General features: G+C 53.1%; 3 protein-coding genes and 1 non-coding gene across 5 annotated transcripts; 1 reads left to right on the top strand and 3 right to left on the bottom strand.

The window, feature by feature from the left end:
* Positions 1 to 5,968: 5,968 nt before the first annotated feature.
* On the bottom strand, positions 5,969 to 10,672 carry Rin1 (Ras and Rab interactor 1). The gene is made up of 10 exons (XM_051193610.1): positions 10,390 to 10,672; positions 10,062 to 10,242; positions 9,849 to 9,963; positions 9,687 to 9,759; positions 9,503 to 9,594; positions 8,626 to 9,366; positions 8,086 to 8,391; positions 7,648 to 7,779; positions 7,372 to 7,523; positions 5,969 to 6,546 (listed from the first exon to the last, which is right to left on the bottom strand). The coding sequence occupies exons 1-10, from the start codon at positions 10,542 to 10,544 to the stop codon at positions 6,097 to 6,099; spliced, it is 2,397 nt and encodes a 798-aa protein (XP_051049567.1). The 5' UTR covers positions 10,545 to 10,672; the 3' UTR covers positions 5,969 to 6,096.
* Positions 10,673 to 11,395: 723 nt separating this feature from the next.
* On the bottom strand, positions 11,396 to 19,321 carry Brms1 (BRMS1 transcriptional repressor and anoikis regulator). Of its 2 annotated transcripts, XM_051193617.1 has the most exons (10): positions 19,114 to 19,321; positions 15,334 to 15,479; positions 15,135 to 15,225; positions 14,871 to 14,998; positions 14,647 to 14,726; positions 14,474 to 14,570; positions 13,855 to 13,944; positions 12,685 to 12,752; positions 12,236 to 12,275; positions 11,396 to 11,873 (listed from the first exon to the last, which is right to left on the bottom strand). In XM_051193617.1, exons 2-10 carry the CDS (start codon positions 15,470 to 15,472, stop codon positions 11,866 to 11,868), a joined length of 741 nt encoding a protein of 246 aa, XP_051049574.1. In that variant the 5' UTR covers positions 15,473 to 15,479; positions 19,114 to 19,321; the 3' UTR covers positions 11,396 to 11,865. The 2 variants fall into 2 exon arrangements, 1 of the variants encoding a protein (XP_051049574.1); XR_007835041.1 differs by lacking the exon at positions 19,114 to 19,321 and adding an exon at positions 18,947 to 19,077 and having other exon boundaries at positions 12,685 to 13,944.
* A 147-nt stretch (positions 19,322 to 19,468) lies between these two features.
* B4gat1 (beta-1,4-glucuronyltransferase 1) lies at positions 19,469 to 21,783 on the bottom strand. Its single transcript, XM_051193615.1, has 2 exons — positions 20,564 to 21,783; positions 19,469 to 20,319 (listed from the first exon to the last, which is right to left on the bottom strand). The coding sequence occupies exons 1-2, from the start codon at positions 21,617 to 21,619 to the stop codon at positions 20,128 to 20,130; spliced, it is 1,248 nt and encodes a 415-aa protein (XP_051049572.1). The 5' UTR covers positions 21,620 to 21,783; the 3' UTR covers positions 19,469 to 20,127.
* A 424-nt stretch (positions 21,784 to 22,207) lies between these two features.
* Positions 22,208 to 22,289, top strand: Trnas-gcu (transfer RNA serine (anticodon GCU)). Its single transcript has one exon. It is a non-coding gene; the product is annotated as a tRNA-Ser (tRNA).

Genomic DNA, 22,289 nt, shown 5'->3' with positions numbered 1-22,289 from the left:
ATCTCAAATTCTGTTCTCAGTGGGAACCAGAAGGCTGGGTCTTCCTGGTGTGATAGTGGTCCACATGGGCGTGGCCCTGCATGAGAGGGACATGGAGACTGAAGCCCATGGTCTCAGGAAAACTTGTCCAGGAAAAGCAAAAGGGAGATGGTTTGGGATGCAATGTGTAGGCCCAGAGGGGAAGGGGGAAGGTGGCCTAATGAATGACTGGCCCAGAGAGGGGTCCCAAGGGACAGCTGGGTGGGGGGATCGGGTGAGATTGGGGGCGCCCCCCCAGGCAGGCATCCTGAAGAACCTTGGCATGCTGGCCCGCTGAGCCAGCACATTGCTTTGTGTACAAATCACCTCCTTCCCCTCTCTCTCTTTCTGTCCCCATCCCCCACCTCAGTCCCTGTCTAAACTCATCTCAAACCACCCCAGCTCTCAGGCCTCAGGAAGAAGGGCTGAGAAGGGGTGGGAGGCACCCAGTCTTGGGTAGGAGCCAAGGTGGGTGGGTGGGAGAGGATTACCCTGGGCAGTAGTGGAGAAGGGAAGGGTACGTTTTCAACTTCCTCCCCTCCCCCTCCCCGCTATGGGGGCCACACCCTTTGTGCTTCTGGCAAGAGAGACCTGCAGGGAGGGGGTCATGTTGCTGGGGACAGGATGGGTGGGAGACAGAGGTTTGGAGAACTCAAACTGGGAAGAAGGGGTGTTGGCCCTCCTTAGCATCCCTGAAGCCAAAGAATTCTGACAGCTGGGGGTAGCTGAGGGTAGAGTGGGGGCTTGTGTGTTTGCATGCATGGGCATGTGTATTTGTATAGTCTTGGCATGGCTATACATGTGCACAGCTGGGTGTCCCAGCAAATTTACACCTGTGCCCACAGCTGAGCATGAAACAAACGGTCCCTTGGAATATGCAATCTGGGTCCAGCTGGGAGCCCAGTTCTCTCTCCTAGCAGATGTCTGACCTGAACATCTGGCCACATCTGCCCTCAAGAAAAGAAATCCTGGAACCTGTGTCTCGGCTAGAAGGGCCAGCCCTGTTGAGTTGTGCAGGCAGTCCCTTCTGAAGCCTGAGCAAGGGCACCTGTGGGTGTAGGCTTTCTGCTCAAAGGGGAGATCAGTTTAGCCCAGTCTGTCGAGGACTTTTCTAAGTGCAGTCCCCACTCCTAGGATCCCACCTCAACCACACATACCCCAGGCCTGGGTAAACTAGGTGACTGGTCCCATTGTCACAGGGACTAGTTTCTTTGTGCCACATCCTTCCCTAGCTATCCTAGGCCTGGTCTCTGATCTCTGCCACACCCCTCCTCTGAAACTTGCTTCAGAGGTCCTTTCCCTTCTTTGTCCAACTTCTTCCTGGCCCTCACCATTCCCCAGGATCCCTGACTCTGTCTGCCCCATCTAATTCCTCTCTTTTTCCTCTGTGTCTGGGGGTCTCCATTTTTCATGTTGGCCTTCAGGGGTCTCTTTGCTTTCATTTCCTTCTACATCTCTGCTCTGCATCTCCCATCGCTCCCGTCTGTTTAACAGCGTCTCTATCCTGCCACCATCCCTGGGTGGTCTAGCCTCCCTCCTTTCTCCCTGCACTGTATCCTGGGGGCTGGCTGGGGTAGAAGCCAGGTCTGGGGTCTGTGACCAGGCCAGGAAGGAGAACCCGAGCAGACATGATATTTACGTTGGGACTTCAAAGTGGAACCCAGGCTGTGGTGGGGATGGAGGGGGCTGGCAAGCAAAAGCCAGACTGAGGTCAGTTCATGCTCCTCCCCAGTGAGGGTCTCCTTGGTGACACACACCTCCCCCGTGGGACACCAGACTCGAAGTTGGGATGGAATGGGCTATTTTGGTGCAGAGTTCCAAGAAAGGCACTTCCTGTACCCTCACCCTCACCCTGCCCCCATCCTTTCTTCCTGTCACCCTGCAGCTGAGTCTGGGCTTGCCCCCCCCCCCACCTCCTGTAAGCATCCCTCAGTTGGGAACACAAGGAGTTCTGGGGATGGCAGGAGCAAAGGGCTCGATCTCAGCAAGAAAACATTTGAGGTGCTGGGGCAGCCCAGGCATTCTCTCCTTCTGGCAGAGGGTTTGCCTGACAGTACAGGGCAACATGGGTCTGTAACCCTATCAGACCCATGCAATGGGACCAGACAAGTCTAGCTTTTCCCGACCTTTAGGAGTCTACCAGTAGACTGCCAGGCTGAGCCTGGAGGATCCAAGATGGACTGTGAAGGTCACCTCCCCAGCTAAAGACATCCAGCTGCTAAGGCCAGGGAAGGTTGCAGGGGGTGGAGGGGTGTGTTTCCCAGCCTGGAAGGCGGGGCTGATTGTCTCATCCTACAGCTCTGCAAAGGGGCCTAAGTCTCACTCAGGGGGTACCCTTCGGGAGGGGCCACCACCATGACATTTGGATCCAAAGCCCACTCAGCCACCCAGAGCCCCAGCTCCTGGGCCAATGCCGGTTCCCATCCTCCATCCTTCAGCTCCTCCTGTGAATCAGGCTGGAATCTGATGAGCTCAAGCTGCCCCGCCCAGCATGCCTGTCTCAACTCTTGCCTAGCCTGTGAGGCTACCACACCCTTGCAGGGGGCTTCTCAGCAATTCAGTTTCCTCAGGGGGCCCACAGGGGGCTGGGTGGGGGAGGTAGGCAGGGGTAGGCCAGATATTAGGAGATTGGGGTTGGACCTCCTGTTCATGCTCCAAAGTATAAAAAGATGTGTGTGTGTGAGTGTGTGTGTGTAAAATGTGTGTGTGAGTGTGTGTGTGTGTGTGTGTGTGTGTGAGTGTGTGTGTGTGTGTTGGGTTGGGGGTGATTCATTTCCTGGGCTTAGACAGAATAGGAAGCAGAAGCTGTAGTGTTACATCTATCCAGAACATGGATGTAACTGTACCAAATGGAGACTGAGTGTTGTTGGCACTTTTGCACAGAGACCCGTGTCAGGAAGTCTGTGTCACTATAGGCCTGGGTCCACAATCCCCAAATAGGTCATAGTGGGGTCTGGGTATGTGTGTTATCCTTGGGGGTGCCTGGCACTGTAGTAACACTGGGATAACAGTATCACTTTGCACTGGAATGTGGGTCAGAGAGTCACTATGCTCTAATCTGTGGGTGTGAACACTGGTCATAAGGCCACAGTAGGATGCTGAGGAGGGTGGGTCAGAGTGAGTCTTAGTGACTGCTGTTCACTCCACCCCTCGGACCATCACATAGGCCCCTGTTTCTGGCCCAGCTGGGCCCTTTCCGCACTCTACTCCTGACCACCTTTCAAGCGATGCCTGGTGGTCTTCTACCTCCAGTAGGGTATTCATTCCTTGGGATAGCACCAGGGGAGAAGAGCCCTTGGTGTGGAGCTGAAATGAGGTGTGCATATCCTTTGGTAGAAGTGGTACAGAATGTGACCCCTGGAACAGACAGGATGGGTTTTGATGGAGTCTTCCGGAATCTACCATTTTGCATCATTTTTACAATTGCCAGTTCCAGCCTAGGCATTGTTCTAGGTCCTTGAAGGACTGCTGGGAAGAAAGCCAGTATGGCTCTGGCATGCTACTGGGGAAGACAGATAATAAACAAACTCACACATACAACTGCCCTGATTTTAAAATGGCAAATGCAACATTGTCAAGCAAGGAAATGACATGTCTGCTTTCAAGACACCCAAACCAATGTCCCCATCCTGCCCTGCAGCAGTGGTCACTGGAAGACACCGCACATCTCAGAGCCTTGACTTCTAGGACATGGAAGATGGCAGGAATGGTAGAGTTTACTGGAATGCAGTAGTTCAAGGTTACACCCCCCCCCCCAGATTGCAGCACTTGGAACTATCCCACAAAATCCACACACCTTTATTTTTAAAGATAGGGTCTGGCTGTGTATCCAGGCTGGTTTCCACTATGTAGCCAAGGATAACCCTTAACTCCTCATTCCTCTGTTTAGCTCCCCCAGTGCTGGGATTACAGATGCCTGGCTTTGATTGCTGAGAGTATGATTAAATTATTCTTTCTCTCTGGAAGGTATATGTTGAGTTTTCTGTCTGTAACAAACCACTTTCCTGAAGAAGGACTCAGGTTCCTTGTTTATAAAATGGAAACATTGGGAGAAGAAAAATAAGATGGAGAGACTAGTCTCAGACTGGTGTATTACCACCAACCCTGCCTGGCTGGTCTTCTATTGATATCAAATTGTGCCCATACTGACTTGGCCTGGATTGATAGGTAATTAGATTAAAAAAAAAAAAGTTCAGACATGAGGCAGGATCCAGAAGTGCTTATTTAAGCCACAGCTGGATCTACACTGAATTCTAGGAGCCCAGAATTAGAACTGAGCACAAACAGGCAGGGCCTGTGGAGGTCCCAGAGACCTGGTTCCCATGAGACCAGCTCTGTATCTTGCCTGCAGGGTTCTCTGAGCATCCTTTGCAGACATTCCAGGTCCTTCCCCTGGGACTGAGCACCATATGTCCTGCATCTCATTCCCAGAAACAGCTTTCCTACCCCCACCCCACCCATCTCTTACTGCTAGTTATCAAGCTTCAGTCAGTGGACACCATTTATTGAGCACCTGTGGAGAGCTCCATCCTGTACAAAGTGTTGGGGGGAGGGAGGACATATCATGGAATAAAGGGCCATGTGCAAGGCCGTGAAGTCCCAGCAACCCTGTCTGTGCCTCTGGGTGGTAGAGAGAGGCACAAGGAGCTGGCACCACCTCCCCCTATGCCCAATATTAGATACCAGAAGAACTTGTCCCTTCTCATACACACTTTCCCCTCCTAGGGAAAGGCATGGAAGTGGGGAAGGAAGAACACTGGTGGCTTAGTGACTACTTTGGAGCCCTATACTGGGTAGACGTGGACCTGAAGCCCACACTTCTGTCACCTTGTTGTAATGACTTGTGAGCTGGTGTCCTTTGCTGAGTCCCAGGAGAGTGCCTCTGAGACTGGAAACAATTCTTCCCTAAGAATCCCTGACTTGCTGCAAGTGGCCTCTGCCCTCATTTCCCAGGGTATCAATAGCTGTAAGAGTATAAGGCCAGTGACTGCCTACACTTTATGGCTCTTAAATTCGCTTTATCCCCATCTCACCCCGGGGAATGGGGAGGGGGAGCTGTCACCCTCCCATAGCTTCTTAGGCTGTGCATGCCCTCTTGTGGCTATCGGTGGGCATTTTCCTCTGCTCAGATTTGCAGTCAGCTTCCCTCTGGCACTGAGGAATAGTTTGCTAAAACATCTTGGGAATCACCTGCAGTGGGACCCACAAGCTACATGCTGTGCCTTATGGCCAAGCTTTTGCAAGAGCCCCAAAAGAGGAGTGCGAAGACAATGTTTGTGGAGCACCTTCTCTCTGTTCTGGAAACTTCTCTTCCAGCTAGTGGCCATTACTTCCCAGGGTCCAGTTTCCCAGAAATACTTAAGTGCCTCACTAGATTTCTGATCTTGTAAAAAGGCTGGAACATAGGTGCTTTCTCTCTTGTGATCCAGCTTCCAGGACAATCTCTGGACTGACTGAGGAAGGAGACACAGATGAAGCCTGCCTGCTAAGGGCAGGTGCCCTGAGGAATGATGTCACTGCTAACACCTGTCCTTTCCTCCCTTTCCCCTGCCCAGTCTTTGTCACCAACTATCCATGTGGGGCTTGGGTCACTCCAGGAGCCTGAAAAATGTACTCATATCCCCTCTTTGCAGACCAGGGAAGAGCCATTTGGGACCTTTGCTGTTGTTCTGCCACCACCCTGGTCCCTAGAGTTGTTCAGGGTCTTGAAACTCCAGCAACCTTGCCTGTGCCCATGGGCAGCAGGAGAGGCAAAAGAAGCCAGGAACACTCTCCTCCTATGCTGGAGTCGGCTATTAGATGAATCTGTCCCTTTCCGGGCACATTTATCTCTGTGGGCTAGGGAGGAACACAGGCCAGGGGCATTGGACACAGGGTCTTGGAGTCTCCTAACTCTCTTGACTTTGCCCTAGTCAATGTGTCCAGTCCTGTTTCCTAGCAGGTGGACTCATGAAGATCAGATAGAGGTGGTGGCAGACACACAGACAACTGGGTGTGGGTGGTGAAGGAAGCTTGGCAGCTGGGAAGAGTAGATTAGAGGCTCCTGGAGGCCCAGGGGACCCTCTTGGCTCTTCCTGGCTACTCTTCTGCAGCCCGGCTTCCCTCTGCCTTTTGCTCCTCTGGTTGTACATGACCCCCTCTGGCCTGACCCTCACCTCCTCGGTCTACAGTTGTCTCTGACTCTCCCTCACTATTCAGGGTCCCTTTCTCCTCCTCCCATGCTCCCACCTCTTGCCTCTCACTGCCTGCCTTTGCCTTCTCTGTTACAGCCCCCTGGGTCTCGGGCCTCTCTGCCCGGCGGTAGATGAGGTAGCCAGTTGTAGGAAGCCCATGGGCCAGGGCTTCAGGGGGCAGGCGATGGTAGCCCTGGTCCTTGTAGAGGAAGAGGCCAAATGCATCAGGATGGGTCACTCGGAACTTGGTGGCACAGAGTTGGCTCAGGGTGGCAATTGACGACCCTGGGGGCACAGCCAGGGTCTTGGAGGTGCAGCCTGTGCTGGGATCCTGGTAGGCTACTCGGAGGAGGTGCTGTGCAGAAGACAAGAAGTTCTCAGCTATGCTGGGTGGTCACCTCCAAAACAGAAGGAACAAGCTGAAGCTGTGCAGGGACAGGGGTGGCACACGTCTATGGTAGAATGGAGCGACAGGAGCCTTGTGAGCTCCAAGGGGACACTGGGGCAGAGAAAATGTGGTGGCATAGGTGCAAGGCCAGTCCAGAGGGAACTTCAGAATCCCGAAAGACACCCAAGAGGTGAGTGCCCTGCATGCAGGGCTCGTTCCCTAACTGTTCCTGGGGCTAATTACCTAGCACTAACCCCAACATGCACCAGTGCATCTCACCTTCATGGCAGCCCAGATGCCCATTTCAGAGATGAGAAAACCAAGGCACAGGAAAAAAAGTGATAGAGCTGGGACAAAGCTGGGGCCTGGCTACAAAGTCTGGATTCCTAGCAAGACTGAGAAGGTTGAAGTTCAAGGTAGCGCACCCTGGCCAGGGTCCAAATGGGAGGGAACATAGACTGAAGGTCTATGACAAGGAAGGCAGAACCTTGACTGATATTGGGGGCCAAGGAGATGTCACTCTTCACCTCAGTTTCTACCTCTTTATCTGTAAAATGGGGCAAACAATAGCCCTATTTCAGAGTTTCTGTGAAGATTCAAGAAGGCTGTCTTGGAGCTCACAGTCTAGTGCCTGTCCCATGGAACACATTCCCTACAAGGGCTGCTCTGATACTTAGATGGGCCTCTATTTCTATTGAAGGCTGATGCAGGGCTAGAGGAACTGTGCTGGGTGATGTCAGAGTCTCTCTGGTCAAGGCCAATTTGGAGTAGACATGTGGAAGGGCCCTTTACCTGGAAGTTGTGGGTGGCCGGCAGGCGGCGCTGTTCCCAGAGGGCCAGAGAGCGCTGGAGCTCCTGAGCCGGGCTGAGTGGGAGAGAGCGGGCCTGGCTCAGGCCACTCAACAAGGCCAGGCTGGCAGAGAGGCTGGTCAGGTAGTAGCCACCTAGGAAACAGGGTACATAGAATGCAGCTCAGGGTGGAGTAGGGCATTCTGCCTTGCCTTCCTTGCTTGCTCAGCAACTCAGAAGCCTCATTTCCACCTAGACAGGAAGTGAGGGGACCCTCACCCTCTCCAGTGAGCAGGGTAGGCTCCAGTAGCTCCGACATGTACTCAGCTTCTAATAGGAGGTCAGGAAGGTCGCACTGAGCCAAGACAAAGCTCAGCAGAGGCAGGAACTCATCAGCACCTGCATCCTCACCTGTGGAAAAATGGGAAGGAGGGAGTTCCAGCCTCCTCAGAGGCCCAAAGGCTAGGGTTCAACCCTGTGGTAGACAGTGACTCCTCCCCTCCACCTGCTAGAACCCTAGACAAGGCCAGACTATCATAGCAACCACAGGGAAGTTTACAGGGAAGAAAGACACTACTCTCTAAAACCCCTGAGATGGGCAGGTTGGATCCTTCTGTCCTCTTTGCAGTTCTAGGGTCCTGGGTCCTTCTCCCTGAGAAAGAGGGCTCAGTCTCTACTCAGAAAGAGCCAGAGAAGGGGAAGGTGGTGAGGTCATACCCGCCTGGGTTTTCAGGGCTGTGTAGAGCAACTTGCAGGCCTGCAGGAGCCACTTGATCTGGGCACTAGGTGAATAGGTGCCAAGCAGCTGAAGCAGTTTCTGGCGCACCTGTTCTGTCTCCGTTGGGTAGGTGAGGCACAGGTGGGACCCGAAGGCTCCAGGCCCCTGGGTCCGGGCCAGGTGTAAACCCTCAGCTAGGCGGCCAAGGGAACCATCTGCAGAAAGCCGGCGCCGCAGGCGGGCAGCTAGGATAGGTCGAAGAGGCTTGAGAACAGAGCGATGCAAGGACTTCTCCAGGACCAATTCTGCCAGAGGAGAGTAGACAGTCAGGGGGAAGGGGCCTGGAAGAGCAGGAGGCCCTGGTCAAGACAGGCGGTAGGGAGAGGGATGGGGGATGGAAATGACTGCAACAGCAGTATGGGGGAAGTGGGGTGCAGGGAAACCAGGAGTATATCATTAGGCACCAAGGCAGGGAGAGAGGTGGATGAGGAAGGATAGAGAGCCAGGAACTGAACCCGAGGCCAGGGCTGGGGCCTTACCCAGCCTCTCCGGCGGTAGCAACTTCTCAGGGCCCAGCTCTGCACTCAGCATGGCCCGGGCCCGGCTTAGGGCCTGGCGGATGCCCTGCAACTCCCGGGGCTCAGGACCAGCCCGAACCTGGGTCAATAGGTCCTGCACTAGCTGACCCACAGCTGTGTATCGGTTATGCATTAGCATTGTGGCTGCCCGGCCCACCTGCCTCTCAGGTGCGAGCAGAGAGCAGAAAGCAGAACTCATGGACCGAAGCAAAGGCCGCTGCTGCCTTGGGCGGCCCAGGCGTGGGGAGGTTGTAGGGCTTCCTGGAGAACCCTCCTCCTCTGAGCTGCTAGGGGAGCAGCAATCCGCCTCCTGAAGTGAAGGTAGTGGAGGAAGACTCGGGCCAGAAGCACTCCCTGGCACGCGATACCCCACTGAGCTCTCTCTCTGCAGCAGCTCTCGAGGAGGCAGTCTTTCTGTTTGGCTGGAAGAAGTCCTTGGCGGCACTGGGACTGGGGGAGGCGGCACAGCAGGTGGAGACAGAGGGCTGGAGGTCTCTGTGGATACACGCACTTTAAAACTCCTCTTGAATTTCTCACGTTTGGTGGGGCCCAGATCCCCTGGGAAAAGGGGGTTGAAGAAGCAGAGGGCTGCACCAGTGCCTTGATCCAGCTCTTGAGGGGAGCGAGCCTTCAGCCTGGGTATCGGTGGGGCTTCAGAAGGCCTCTGCTGAACCTTGGTGTTGAGGGAGGAACTCCAGAACTCTAGCAATCAGAAATCAATGGGAGCCTCAGAGCTGACTCAGGAGGGTGCCCACACAAAAAAAGCTTGGTTGCCCCCTTTCCCCCCCATTTGGTCTCTATGTGTCCATCTGTGCAATGGGCTGCAGGGAACCCTTACCCATGCCCAAATGGGAGATCGCCTCTAGCTCCTTGTGGGTGGCTGCCTGATGAATGGCTCTGGGGAGCCGGAGTGGGAGGAGAAGAATGTCCCTAAGGTCAGAACAAGGAGCAGTCAAGAGCAAGTGTATTCAGGTGCAGGGGGGTGGACATGAGGTACCCATTCGGCAGGAAGACAGACTCACCTGGTATGGCAGTATGCACAGATGAGCTGAACCAGGTCCTGGAACATGAGCTCTGAACCCTCCAAAGAGATGCCTGAGAGACACTGGGAGTGAGGCTGTTCTCTGGGGACCTCCCTACCCCGCCTGTCTCCAGCCCCTTCCCCACCAGGCCAGCCCCCTCACCGCCAGGGCTCTCTCGGATAAAGTGGCTGGAGACAAAAGAGGGGCCACTGGCTTCTGGCAGCCGCACACATAGAGCCTGGCACTGGCGAGTGTTAGATTTCCGTACCAGGAAGGTCTGCAAGGGAACAGGATTAGGAGGCTCAAGTGCCTCATGTCCAGGCCCTTTCTCTCCCACCCTTGGCAGGCCAGTCCTGGAGAAGGAGAAAGACTCACCCCTGGAGGCTCTGTCCTCAACACGTGCAGTGCGGCTGCAGCATTGGCCCGCAGCTGTAACCACACCGGCCGGGTGATCAGCAGCCTCTCCCGCAGGCTCACAGTGCGCGCTGGTTGTTGGGCCCCGCCTGCCTGTGCCCCGCTGGCATCAGGTGTGTCATACAATGGGTCGGGAGATGGCCTGGGGGCAAACACCCAGACCTGAGCAGGGGTCTTCCTGATCTTCCCTCTTTCCCTGTTCTGGGCTTCCTACCTATCCTGTCTTTGCCAGCCCCTCCTGCCGCTGCCCTCATCCCCTACACCCAGTTGGCCTCCCAACTTCACTAACTTTTCTTTCTGTTGGTGCCCAGGCACAAAGTTCAGGTTGGCAGCTTCCAAGGGGTATGCTTCTGTCTCCCCAGGGTTCTCCATGGCTGGGAGCTCCTTCAGCTTCTCCTGGGACTCAGGAAGAGAATCCAACCCCCAAGGCACAGGCGCGCACATTCCTGGCGGTGAGTAACACTTCCTGAAGGCGGTTCGCCCTGTCACACCCCACCAGTTAACTCTTATATGTCCACTCCATGTGGCCAATGTCCACTTCTTCTATTCTGGGTCCAGCCCTGAATGGCAGGGTCCCCTCCATGTTAGTGCCACTCTGAGGGCCTCAGCTGTGGGAAGACCACCTCCATACAGCCCTTCCTCACAGATAGTCTCCTTACACTATGCCACTATGTGGCTAGGTAGGGAGGAGTTAAACAGAGCAGATCAAGTTCCCATAGGCCCAAGCCTCACCCCTGTGTCACCTTAAGAAGTCTGTGGTCACTTGCTCATCTGTTCCTGCCTTGGAGGGGGTCAGCCTTGTGGGAGAGCACCCCCTACTGGTCACAGATGACTCATTCCTGAACTTAACTTGGGTTTTGTGATTTCAGGTTGCTATGGAGAAAGGATGCTGTGTCTCCATGGAAACTAAACCCTTTGCTTAACTGAGGTTCTGGGGGTGGTTCTGACACTCACTGCTAACCAGGGGGGAGTGTGGCTGTGAGGTCGCAAGCACATGGTGCTGCTGCTAGCTGCCTCCCACACACAGGCCCTGCCTGTGAGCCTGCCTTGCCAATCTGCCAAGTGACTGGGGCAGGTGCAGACATGACCTGGCCTGCAGGCACGTGTCACAGCCCCTTTGCCATGCCAAGCCATGTGCCCCACTTGCTTGCCTGTGCCACGTGTAGCTTCCAGCTCAGGGCACAGGCTCTTTTCTAAGTCACGATGTCCCAAACTACAGGGACCCCAGAAGGGTCTGTCCCAGTGTTCCCCATAAAAGCCTTATTCCCTTTGAGAGAACAGCAGACACACATCGGTCACGTCGAGGTCCCAGGATGAGTTTTATTCCAGTCTTTAGGATCTGGGAGGCAGACACCAGGAATGGCCCTGAGAAAGACTGGGAGCTGCCATCTCCAGCGACAGCCAGGATAGCAAGACCCCAACATGTTTCTGGCTCAAGAGTTCTCCTGCAGTGGGGCCCAGCTCCTGGCCCAGAGGCTGGGGGTCAGAAGGGTTGCCACTTTGATGAAGTCCATTTTATTGGGGGGACACTGAGGAAGTTACTCTGGGGGGGGGAGGAGCAGGGATGGAGTCTTGCTGGCCAGATCAGCTTCAGGGTCACAGCTATGCAGATCCCCAAGGAGAACAGAGGAGTCCAGGCCAGTGTTGGTCAGGGGACAGCAGTAGCACTAGAGAGCTACTAGGCAACCCCCTGTCTTTGCAGAAAAATGTTAGTCCTGTGTGTGGTGCCAGCTGCTCCAAGGACCCTCTGAGTGGAAATGCAGGGTCAGGGTCCTAGGAGCAATGGAAAAGCCACTAAAAGGAAGTTGAATCAAGAGAACCACTGCCTGAAGGCCCTGAGGGAGGTGCCTTATCTCCGCACCCACAGGGCTTCTTTTTCCTGCCCTCTCTGACCCGCCTCGCTGCAGGAGGGCTCCAGTCCACCTTTATCTTTCTGTGGTGTTGAGCTTCAGCCCAGGGTCTTGCCCCCGGAGGCGAGGCTCTACCACTGGGCCCTCCCCTCCATCCTATCTCTACATCCTTGTTCCGTCAGCCAAGAGCTTTCCCAACCTGGATCCCATTCCCCAAACTCCCACAAAATCCTCAAAGTGACATCAAGCTATGGACTCTGACAGGGCCACCTCTTTGGTTCTTACCATCTGCTTTTCTCTTCTGAGGGGATACTGCTGCCCTGGCCTGGGCGGAGAGAAGAAAGGGCCCTTCAGAGTCTGCTTTAACTTGCTGACAATGCCCTCCCCCCCCAAAAAGCTGCTGAGTCAAATTGCATGAAATAGAAAAAACTCTACACCAAGCTCTGAGACTTCTCTTCTCAGGGGCCAGTCTAGCAGCTGCCTGGACCAAGTGCTAACCAGAACATATCCTTTCCTCAGGTCAGTCTAGGCAGGAGGACTACAAACAAGTTACCACAAAGTTGGTACCAGGGCTGAGGCAGCTGTTGCTGAGGAGCAGGGAGAAAACTACCTAGATACCCTCAGATACCGGAGCCGGCACCAGCGTGTGTGTGTGTGTGTGTGTGTGTGTGTGTGTGTGTGTGTGTGTGTGTGTGTGTATGTGTGTGTATGAGGGAAAGGGGGGCAGGACCCACCTTTTTGATAGCCGTCCAGTCTTCCAGGATGTCGATCTCCTGCAGCATGTATACAATGTATGGGCCTGCACAGGGGTCAAGGAAGCAGGAGACACAGGACCGGCTCCACTGGAAGGCCACGGGTGGACAGGTGGCAGTACCACCCACCTGCCGCTTAGGAGAGGTGGTACATGGGTAGTGTGAGGGGGGTGACAAGAGCCTTTTTTTTTTTTTTTTGGGAGACACAGTCTCTCCATGTAGCCCTGGCTAGTCTGGAACTCAGTTACCTACCTCTGCCTCCTGAGCAATAGGATTAAAGGCCCGCGCCTTTACACTCAGTGAGACCTTGGGCTTAATCCAAGCTCCACCTCCTGCCTCAGGGACCCTAGTGCTTGGTGACTGTGTTGGTCATGATACCTTACCCATTTCCCTCACTCACTCTCAGCCTTTTTCCAGATCAGCTGACCAAGTCCCATGCCATCCCGGGGAGCCCTGCTCTTGCTGCTTTGTATGGTTCTGTCAGGAACGGCCTCATTGGACCCTCCCTCACCTAAATGTGGACCCTGGCCTCTTCCCTCCTGATAGCACACTGTGCTCTGGTTCTGAAATCTACCTTTACCCACAATGGTTCAATAAAGTCTCCATCCCACCTCCATCCTGAGGTGGTCCCAGGGCTGACACTGTAGAGGTGGCAGACCTCCACTCAGTGCTATGCTCTGCAGCACAGGCGGGTCATAGACAGAGTCCCCTGTCTCACGGCTCAATACGGAAGAGAACACATGCATAGGGCTGGGGGCTATGGACCAGGAAAGACCTCAGAGGACACAGCATCTGACATGACACTACTGCATAGACAAGCAATAGCTCCACAAGGGTTGAGCAAGGCCTGAGACAGCATGGGGCTGACACCAGGACACCGAGGGAAAGCCAGAAGGCTTTGTAGGCTCATCCTTTCTCAGGAAATTACTAGGAGTCAGTGAGCTAGGTTTTCTGTTTCTTTGGTCTCCACTGAGCTCAAGAGGACCCAGGACACAGAAGAAAATCCTGACGGCTGGACATTTCAAGTGACATCAAATGACCATGAATGATTCTAGTTTGACTCTGTCCCATACAATCCCGCTAACTTCCCTGAGCCCAGGGCCTGCCTTGTCTCGCCCAGTTTCAGGGCGACTCTGAGCGGAAGGATATCAGAGACGAGAGGTGCCTTCTTCCTCTTGCTGGGTGGCAATGAGTCCCAGGTCTTTGAGCTGCCTCTGGCGTGTAGTTTGTCATCCCACCACTCTGTGCCCAGAGACTCAAGTCAGGATCAGGACAGTGACCACAGGTAACTCCCACCACCCCTGTGGACCAACCTGGTCTCCCCTCCCTTCCCCATCACAATCAGGGCAATGGCCCCAATCTTGGGCTTGAGGCTGGTGGCCTCTTGGGACCACTCAGTCCTTACTGCACACTGGTACAAGCCTGTGAAAAAGGCACTGCCCTTCATAGTTAAGCTCCAGTTTTCCATTTGCCTACATTTCTATTGTTGGTACCCCATGCGAACACAGATGCCACCATCATGGAGAGGACTATGGTTTTTTGTATGCATCCACGTGTCAGTTGGATAACCCTCCATTCTAAATGGGGATGGGCAGGGGAACCACTCTGCTTGAGTCCCCATTATATGTGGAATACTGAGCTAGACTCTTCCCTGACGATTCATTCAGTTCTCACAGGAGCCCCAGGAAGTGGGCTATTTGGCTCTTTATGCAGTTTGGGAAGCTGAGCTCCAGGGGTGGGGAGGTTCTGCAGGATTGGGCCCTTGCCTCACCAGAGCTGATGTCTAGGCTCTGCCGGTCCTCCTCCAGCCTCTGGATCCGCTCCTGCAGCTCCCCAAGGAGTGTGTCATACAGCAGCAGCTTCTCACTCTGGGAGGGGAGGAGACACTCAGCCAGGGGAGCTGAGACCTCAGGCTCCCTCCCAGAGGCCCACCTGCCAGCTCACCTCTAGGTGCTGCTTGGCTCCCTGGAGTTCACACTCATATTTATTCCTGATCACATCCAGACAGAAGCCCTTGTAGATTCCTGCAAGCGGGGAGAGGAGATCTGCTTGGCTAGGGGCCCCAATGTCCCCCAAAAGGAGATCCACAAGAGTAGGGAAAGGCAGGAGGAGCAAATGTGACAGGTGACAGAAAGCCATGGTTCTGGGGAGCGAGGGCAGCTACAGACCTGCAACTTGAATTCGGATCTTTAGGCTTTGCTGCAGCCCTCCCAGAGGCTCGGTGTATTCTGGGGCCCTCTCAGCCCCCACCTCCTCCAGTCTCAAGCGCAGCTGGCTCAACCGTTCCCTGAACAACCTGGAATTCAAAAGACAGCTGCGTCCCAGCTTCTCCAGTGATCACCTGTCCTCAAGTGCTTGCCAGACGCCCGCTCCCCTTACGCACCATTTGCACCCCAGCTGCCCAAAGGCCCACCCAAGACTCCCAAGCTCACTTTTCCTTCAGCTCTGAGAACTGCTTTTCCAGGTCCAGCATCTCACTGACACACTCACTGCGGCGCCGCTCATAGTCTTCATCATCCATCTCTGAGAGAGAGAGGCCAATTAGTTGGTGCTGCAGGGGCAAGCTGCTGCTCTTTTGTGTGTGCTTGTGCATGTGTGTACACGTAAGTGACACACATTGCAGGGACTCACCTGAGCTCTCCTCCTCTGACTCAGTCTGGCTGCCGCTCCGTTCCTCCTCACTCTCATCCGCCTCTCCATTCATCTCAGTTGCTGAGTCGCCTTCTGCCTCCATCTCTTCTGCTTCTTTGCCTGGAGGCTGGATGGGCATCTGGGCTCTGGGAGAGGGTGTATGGGCTATCACTTACCATTGACCGCTATCAGTGCAGCCAAACAGGGAGTTGGCCAAAGGTATGAGTCACAACAGGGAAGGATTCCCACTGCTGATGGGACTGGACCCAAGCTTCTGATTGGGTCCTACAAGAACCTTCATAGACTGGACTTGAACTGAATGGCCAGTTCTCACACATTTCTTTATCCATGTGATTGCCTACAATGTCCTCGGCTTTTCTTCCCAATACTGTCTCACAATTCTCTAGCCCTTGCCTGTGCTCTACATCAAATCCTATCATCTGCATTTTCAGTCCCCCAGTGTTTCCTTCTCCCTATGTATCTTCAGCTCCTCCTTTCTGGCTCATATTGGAAGTTTAATCTGCAATGTAACAGTGTTTAGAAACCAGACCTTCAGGTTTATCTATTATTCATTTACTACACACACACACACACACACACACACACACACACACACACACACATCATGGAGCATATATGGAGGTCAAAAGACAGCCTGTAGGAGTCAGTTCTGTCCTACCATCAACACCGGACACTGGTGGCAGTCCTTTACATGCTGACCATTTGACTAGCCCAAGACCAAGGTGGGGGCTTCTAAAGTGATTAGGTCACCATCAGTGTACTGATGTCTATTCAGCAGAGGATTCCTGAGAAGATATGGGTCTTTCCTCCCCACATTCTGAAATGCACTGCTCCAGCAAAAAGGCTCTTGCCAGACATAGGATCCTCAACCTTGGTCTTCCCAGACCCTAGGACTCTGAGAAAGTTTTTTTTAATGTATGTTTTGTACTGTCTTTGTACCATGTATGCACAGTGCCTGTGAAGGAGGCATAGGGTCCCTTAGAACTGGAGTTACAGACATGTAATGAAGCTGCAATGTGGGGGCTGGGAATGGAACCTGTGCTCTTAATTGCTGAACCATTTCCCTAGGAAAACCAACACCATTTTAAAAATTTTTAAAAATCTGATTCTGGGGATTAAATTCCAATTCTTTTAGTTTTGTTTTTCTTGAGACAGGGTTTCTCTGTGAAGTCCTGGCTGTCCTGGATCTCATTCTGTACATACAAAGGTGGCCTTGTACTCCACCTGCCTGTGCCTCCTGAGTGCTGGGGCTGAAGGCGAGAACCACCAGCTAAATTCATTTTTTTTTTTTTTTTTTTTTAAGTTTTGGTTGTTTTGGAGACAGGATTTCTCTATATAACAACCCTGGTTGTCCTAAAACTTGGCCTTTAACTCATAGAGATCTGTCTACCTCTGTCTCATGAGAGTTGGGAAAGATAGCATTTTACTACTCAGCTATGTCCCAGCCTTTTTTGAGAATCTCTAAGTTGCCCAAGTTGGCCTCAAACCAGTAGTAATCCCTCACACCTCACTTCCCCAAACGGCTGATGTCACAGGGTCACAGGCTCTCACCATTACACTTAGCTAAATCTCTGTTCCATATAAACCACCCAGTCTCAGGTTTTTATTTTGTTTTTGTAAAATAACTGGGGATTGAACTTGGGTCCTCATATATGTGGAGCCCTAAATACCAATATCCCAAACCCCTAGGATTCCTTAAGGACTTGGACAGAAAGCACCTTCCTATGTGGAAGTTCAGATGTGCTCAGGTTTTTCCTACCATTAAAAAAAAGCAGTGCTGGGTGGTGGTGCACACCTTTAACCCTGGCACTCAGGAGACAGAGGCAGGTGGATCTCTGTGAGTTCAAGGCCAGACTGATCTAAAGAGGAGTTCCAGGACAGCCAAGACTAACTAGAGAAACCCTGTCTTAGGGAAAAAAAAAAAAAAAAAAATCCAAAAAACACAAAACAAAAAACCCCGAAAAAAAAAATAATAAAAAAGGAGAAGTCTGAACAGGTTGCTAGCATACACAAGGTTTTGGGTTCAATTTCCAGTACTAGAAAGTAAAAAAATAAAGAGAGTGAGTTTCAGGCTGGTAATAGCTGGTGAGTCTATGTCAAAAACCCCACATAAGTAAGTTGGTAAATGAATGACTGCATATGAAACTTGGCCCAGTTTACTTAACTTCTATAGTACTCCAGGCCTTGTGCATACTTGCTGTTTGACTTTCACCTCCTACTCTTTCACTGGGTACCCAACACTCACACTGAAACTACTCTGGCAGAATTACACAGCAACTTCCTTGTAGCAAATGCTAGCACTTTTCAGTGCTTGCCTTAGATGGCCTTTTAAACATTAAACACTGCTAAGCATTCCCTTCCCACAAGCCCCCTTATCTAATATTTACTAAGCACCTAATACATGCCAGGTACCAACAGTCACTGTGGTAGATGCTTGAGTATAGTTGTGACAGACACAGTCTTTGGCCTCAAGGAAATGACAAGTTCCTGGGGAAAAAAAGCAAAGAAACAGACCTTTATAATGGTGTGAAGAGTCAAAGCTAGGGTGTTATGGGAAAGGTGTCTAGACAGAATCTGGAGTTTGCTGCAGCAGTAACAGCTTCCAGAGGAAGATAGACTAGATGAGGGCTGGGCAGACAAGAGAAGGATCATTTCTGGTAGAGTGAAGAGCAAGAACAAAGACCTAGAAATGAGAAAGGGGGCCAAGGATATGGGCATGTAAGCTCCCACTAGGCCCAGGTTTCAGGAACTAGGTTATCAACACATGGCAAGTTGTTTAGGCTTTATATAGTGACTGGTCAGGCAGAAATGTGAGAAGGGGTCTGTGCTGGAACCCCCAAGGTCAACCAAAGAGGTAGGAGAGAAACCTCTGCAGAAATAGATTGATCATCTGAGGAAATAAGCCATTCTGGATGCAGATCTCTCTTTGCCAAGTGGGGGTTTCTATTTCATGCTGCTGTTACTCCTGAATCTCCAGCTGTAGTGGGGTAGACCCCCCCCCCACCAAGCTTTCCTGATTTCCATCTCCTATTCTTTCATTTTCATGTCCATTCACCCAGTGAATGTGGGAGTCTCATCAGGGCAGGGGCTACACAACTGTATCATTCATCCAGTGCAATACCAGCTCATTGGATGACTGGAGATTTCTAAACACAAAGTAAACAAAACCTTTGCAGTGCAGCAATTGGCTTTTACTTCTCTTCTTGGTAACACTATTTATATCGGTGGCCACCCATTCAACTAATTATAGTGATGGACCTGCAGGAGAATTTAGTAGCATTTCCTCCTGCTCTGAAAACCCAGGTCCCCAAAATTGCCTGACTGTCTCCCTTCTCAGGCCTCAGGCCCCAGGTCCCTGCGCTGGCAATTCCTTTCCACTTATGTATATGTACTTTCTAAGAGGCAGCACGAAGTCACAACCGTCTCTTTTTAACCAGGTACAACAAACGGGATATACCACTGCTGAAGGTTGTAGGAAGTGGAAGAGGAACACGGTAAAGCTCAGTGCACATGCAATTTCTCTTTACAGAGGTATAAGCACTTCCTCCAAGGAAGGGATACCCCTCCCTAAAGACGCAGAGAACAAACTCACTGCGGCTCTCCGGGAGCATCTTGCCGCGATCCACCCTCAGATTCACCGGGGACTGGCCAGGGAACCGCAGTCTCGTCTAAGGCCAGCACGAGAGCCGGACCATTTAAGTCTCTGCTTTGACTCGGACCCGGGAAGCCCAATCCAGCGCTAGGCGTGACCATACGCACCGTAGGGCCTGGGGCCTTCGGCCAAATGTCCGAGACTCTGCAAGAGCTGTTGGACCCAAGCTGTAAACGCCACCGCCGTTGGCCTCAGGCTTTGAGCTGCGCAGGTCCCTCTTTCTCCAGGAGGTGCCGACGCTTCCGTGTGCGTCATCAGAAGGCGCCCGTTGCGAAGTTTACAATTGAAGCATTGGTGCTCGGGCATGCCGGGATACCGCGGGCTTGTCTCCATAGCAACCGGCCCACAATCTCCCAGGCCTCCAGCCTGCCCCACCATTGTGGTCGGTGCTCTCGAGTACACTGCAGATAACACAATGCTTCCACCCACAACCCCTCAGCTCAGGAGAGTAACAGAGCCAGCTGTGGGTCTGAACACTCGTTTATTTACACACTTATCTGAAGGCAAACGCGCAGCCCAACCTACTGAAGGGCACAGAGCTGAGAGTTTAACCCCCAGGGCCTAAAGACCCTTGCTCCTTCAGGGAGCTCAGAGGACCAAGGTGTGAGAGAATCAAGAAGCTTAAGTTCTACCCCAGACTGAGCACTACGTCCTGTGTTTTCATCTTTCTTTCCAAAAGTTTCATTTTATTAAGTACTCAGATTCTCAGATTTACTCCATTCATACTTCTTGCTCTGCGGCTATCCACCCAACATTGTTAATAATAACAATATAATACTAACAATAATAACACTGTAATAATATTAATAATACTTCACATTTGTACGAAGTTTACAGGATGTTTCCACATAGAGCACCTCATCTGAGCCAGCAGTTCTGTGAGGTAGGTATTTTCACCTCCCTTTTTACAGACGGAGTATTGGAGGCTCAGAGAGGTAAAAGGATTTGTTCAAGGCCACACAGCTAGTTAGTGGTAAACTAGGACTTAATCCCAGCAGCCCATAGTCAAGTCCAGTGTTCCAAAACCACAGCTACCTCTGTAGAGTGGAGGGATGTGTCTTACCCCAGTCAGGCCTGAGGAGCCACATGCTAAGAAGTCTCAGACCAGGGGAAGAAAGGACTCAGCATCGATGGGGAGAGTTGGGGTACTTGGTTTTCAACTCCTGTTTGAACTGGCGGTAAAGGATCTTATTGCGTTGGTTTTCAGCCTCCTTTTGGGGATGGAACTTCAATGCTTCTTTGAAGCCCTTATGAACCAGAAAACCTTCGTTCAGCACCTCAAAATTAAATCCTGCCACGTGTAGCTCACAGGCCTGGAGAGAGAAGAGAGGAGACAAAGAGACAGAAATAGATGACAGATAGATAGATAGATATCACAATAATTTAATGACATCCCCAGGGCCCAGACACCCCTAAAGCTTCATTCCACCTCCCTCTCGGGAATTATTCCATTCGTCTAACCACTTTCCTCTTTCTTCATGTCCTTTCTGTCAATGTCCACTCCGTCCCTGACACACCTCCAGCCCCAGTCCCACTTGTCCTGTCCCTTTTAGGCACCTGGCTGATTCGATTGAAGCCGTACTGCCGAAAGCGCTCATCAAAGGTGGGCACCTTTCCTCCAGCCACGTAAAATGGTTCCCAGGGGTCCCGCCAGGGCACCACGTAGGCAGGTCTCAGCAAGCTTTCTTCTGGCAGGTTGACCCAGCGGGAGTAGTTGGTGGGAGCATGGCAAGGTGTGCACAGCCCATAATAGAAGGGCCGGACTTCGCCCACCTGATAGAGCTGCACTAGCTCATTCTTGTTCATCGGCATCCGGCGGGCCCGGCGGATTTCAAATGCAGGCACCACCAAGGCCATGCCATCCCAGTGGTTACTTTGATCCAACATTTCCCTCAGGCTTCTCCACAAGCCCTCGCTGGGCACCATGTCCACATCAATCACCAGGGCATAGTTGGCCTCTTCTCGAGCCAGATTCCTTAACAGATTATTGGGATAGGAGATGTTGGTGCCTAGTGCATAATTAATCCCGGGCTGGGCCACCCTGGCTAGCTTGTCAAAGACCTCCTGGCAGGATCGCAGCAGGGCAAACTCCCCAGGCTCCCGGGGGTCGGGCACAGCAGCCTCATAACGCGAGGGGCATACGAGGTGCATGGAGACCCTGGCACGCATCTCCGGGCAGTGGCTACTCAGCGCGTAGGCCAGCACTGTGGCCATCTGTGCCTCCTCTTTGGTGGCCGCGAACACTGATACGGACAGAGGGCCCTCCCAGCGCTCCAGAAGTCCCGACAGGTGCAGGAGGTTGTCCACGCTGGCATGCGTAGCTAAGATGACATCGTTGGGGTCCATGGTGGTCTTCAGGAGACCCCTGTAGACGCGATAATCTCCGCTGGCATCCAGAACGCCTCCGGAGGCCAGCGCGGTACGGAGTTGAGACTTTACCTGGTCCACGGATCGCGGAGACGGCGGGAAGAACTCGAAATACTGTTCCTGCTCCTCCTGCCCGTGCAGTCCGGAAAGCAGCGACAGGTAGAGCAGCTGCAGCATTGCTACCAACATGAGAGCGGCCAGCAGCAGCTGGTAGAAGGCGCATCGGATGGCGTAGGACATTTGCATGGCTCTCGGGGCACCCGGCGCGATGCGGGGACCACCCGGCCGTAGCCTCTGCCGGCCACCGCAAGCCCAGATTTACCGCAGCCTGCCGAGCGCAGCCGAGGCCAGCCGAGGCTAGCCGAGCCCAGCTCTCCTCCCCGCCCCGCGTCTGCTCGCCTCGATCTAGGTGCGTGCCAGCTCGCCCTCTGTGAGAGAGGAGGAGCTACTGCAGCGGCGGCTGTTCGGCGCGCGCTTTGCAAATGCCGAACCTAATCGCGGTCACGTCGTGCGGCCGTGGACCCCTGGACGTGCATCTCTCCCTCGGGATCCGGACGCAGACCCCCCAATCCCCACCCCGGACCGAGCGCGTCCTCAAACCCCAGTGTGCTCGCTGGGCCGTGGGGAAGGGAGCCCGAGCAGAGCTCAGCTGCGGCTTAGTCGATGATGGCGCGGTTCCTGGCTGAAGCCCTCCGAGAGGAAATTTTAAAAACTCTTATTGCTTCTTCTTCTAATGAACTTTTCCAAGTAAGTACTAGGAACGAGGATGGAAGCATGAAGGAGATGCACGTGAGATGAGAGATATGGGAATGTGGAAAGGAACACTGTGTGTGGGACGAGGTGGCCGAGTGGTTAAGGCGATGGACTGCTAATCCATTGTGCTTTGCACGCGTGGGTTCGAATCCCATCCTCGTCG

The sequence above is a fragment of the Phodopus roborovskii genome, unplaced genomic scaffold, assembly GCF_943737965.1.
Source record: "Phodopus roborovskii unplaced genomic scaffold, PHOROB, whole genome shotgun sequence".
In the NCBI taxonomy this organism is placed as follows: Eukaryota; Metazoa; Chordata; class Mammalia; order Rodentia; family Cricetidae; genus Phodopus; species Phodopus roborovskii.
The sequence above is the reverse complement of the archived record's forward strand: the minus strand, read 5'-3'. Positions and strand labels throughout refer to the sequence as shown.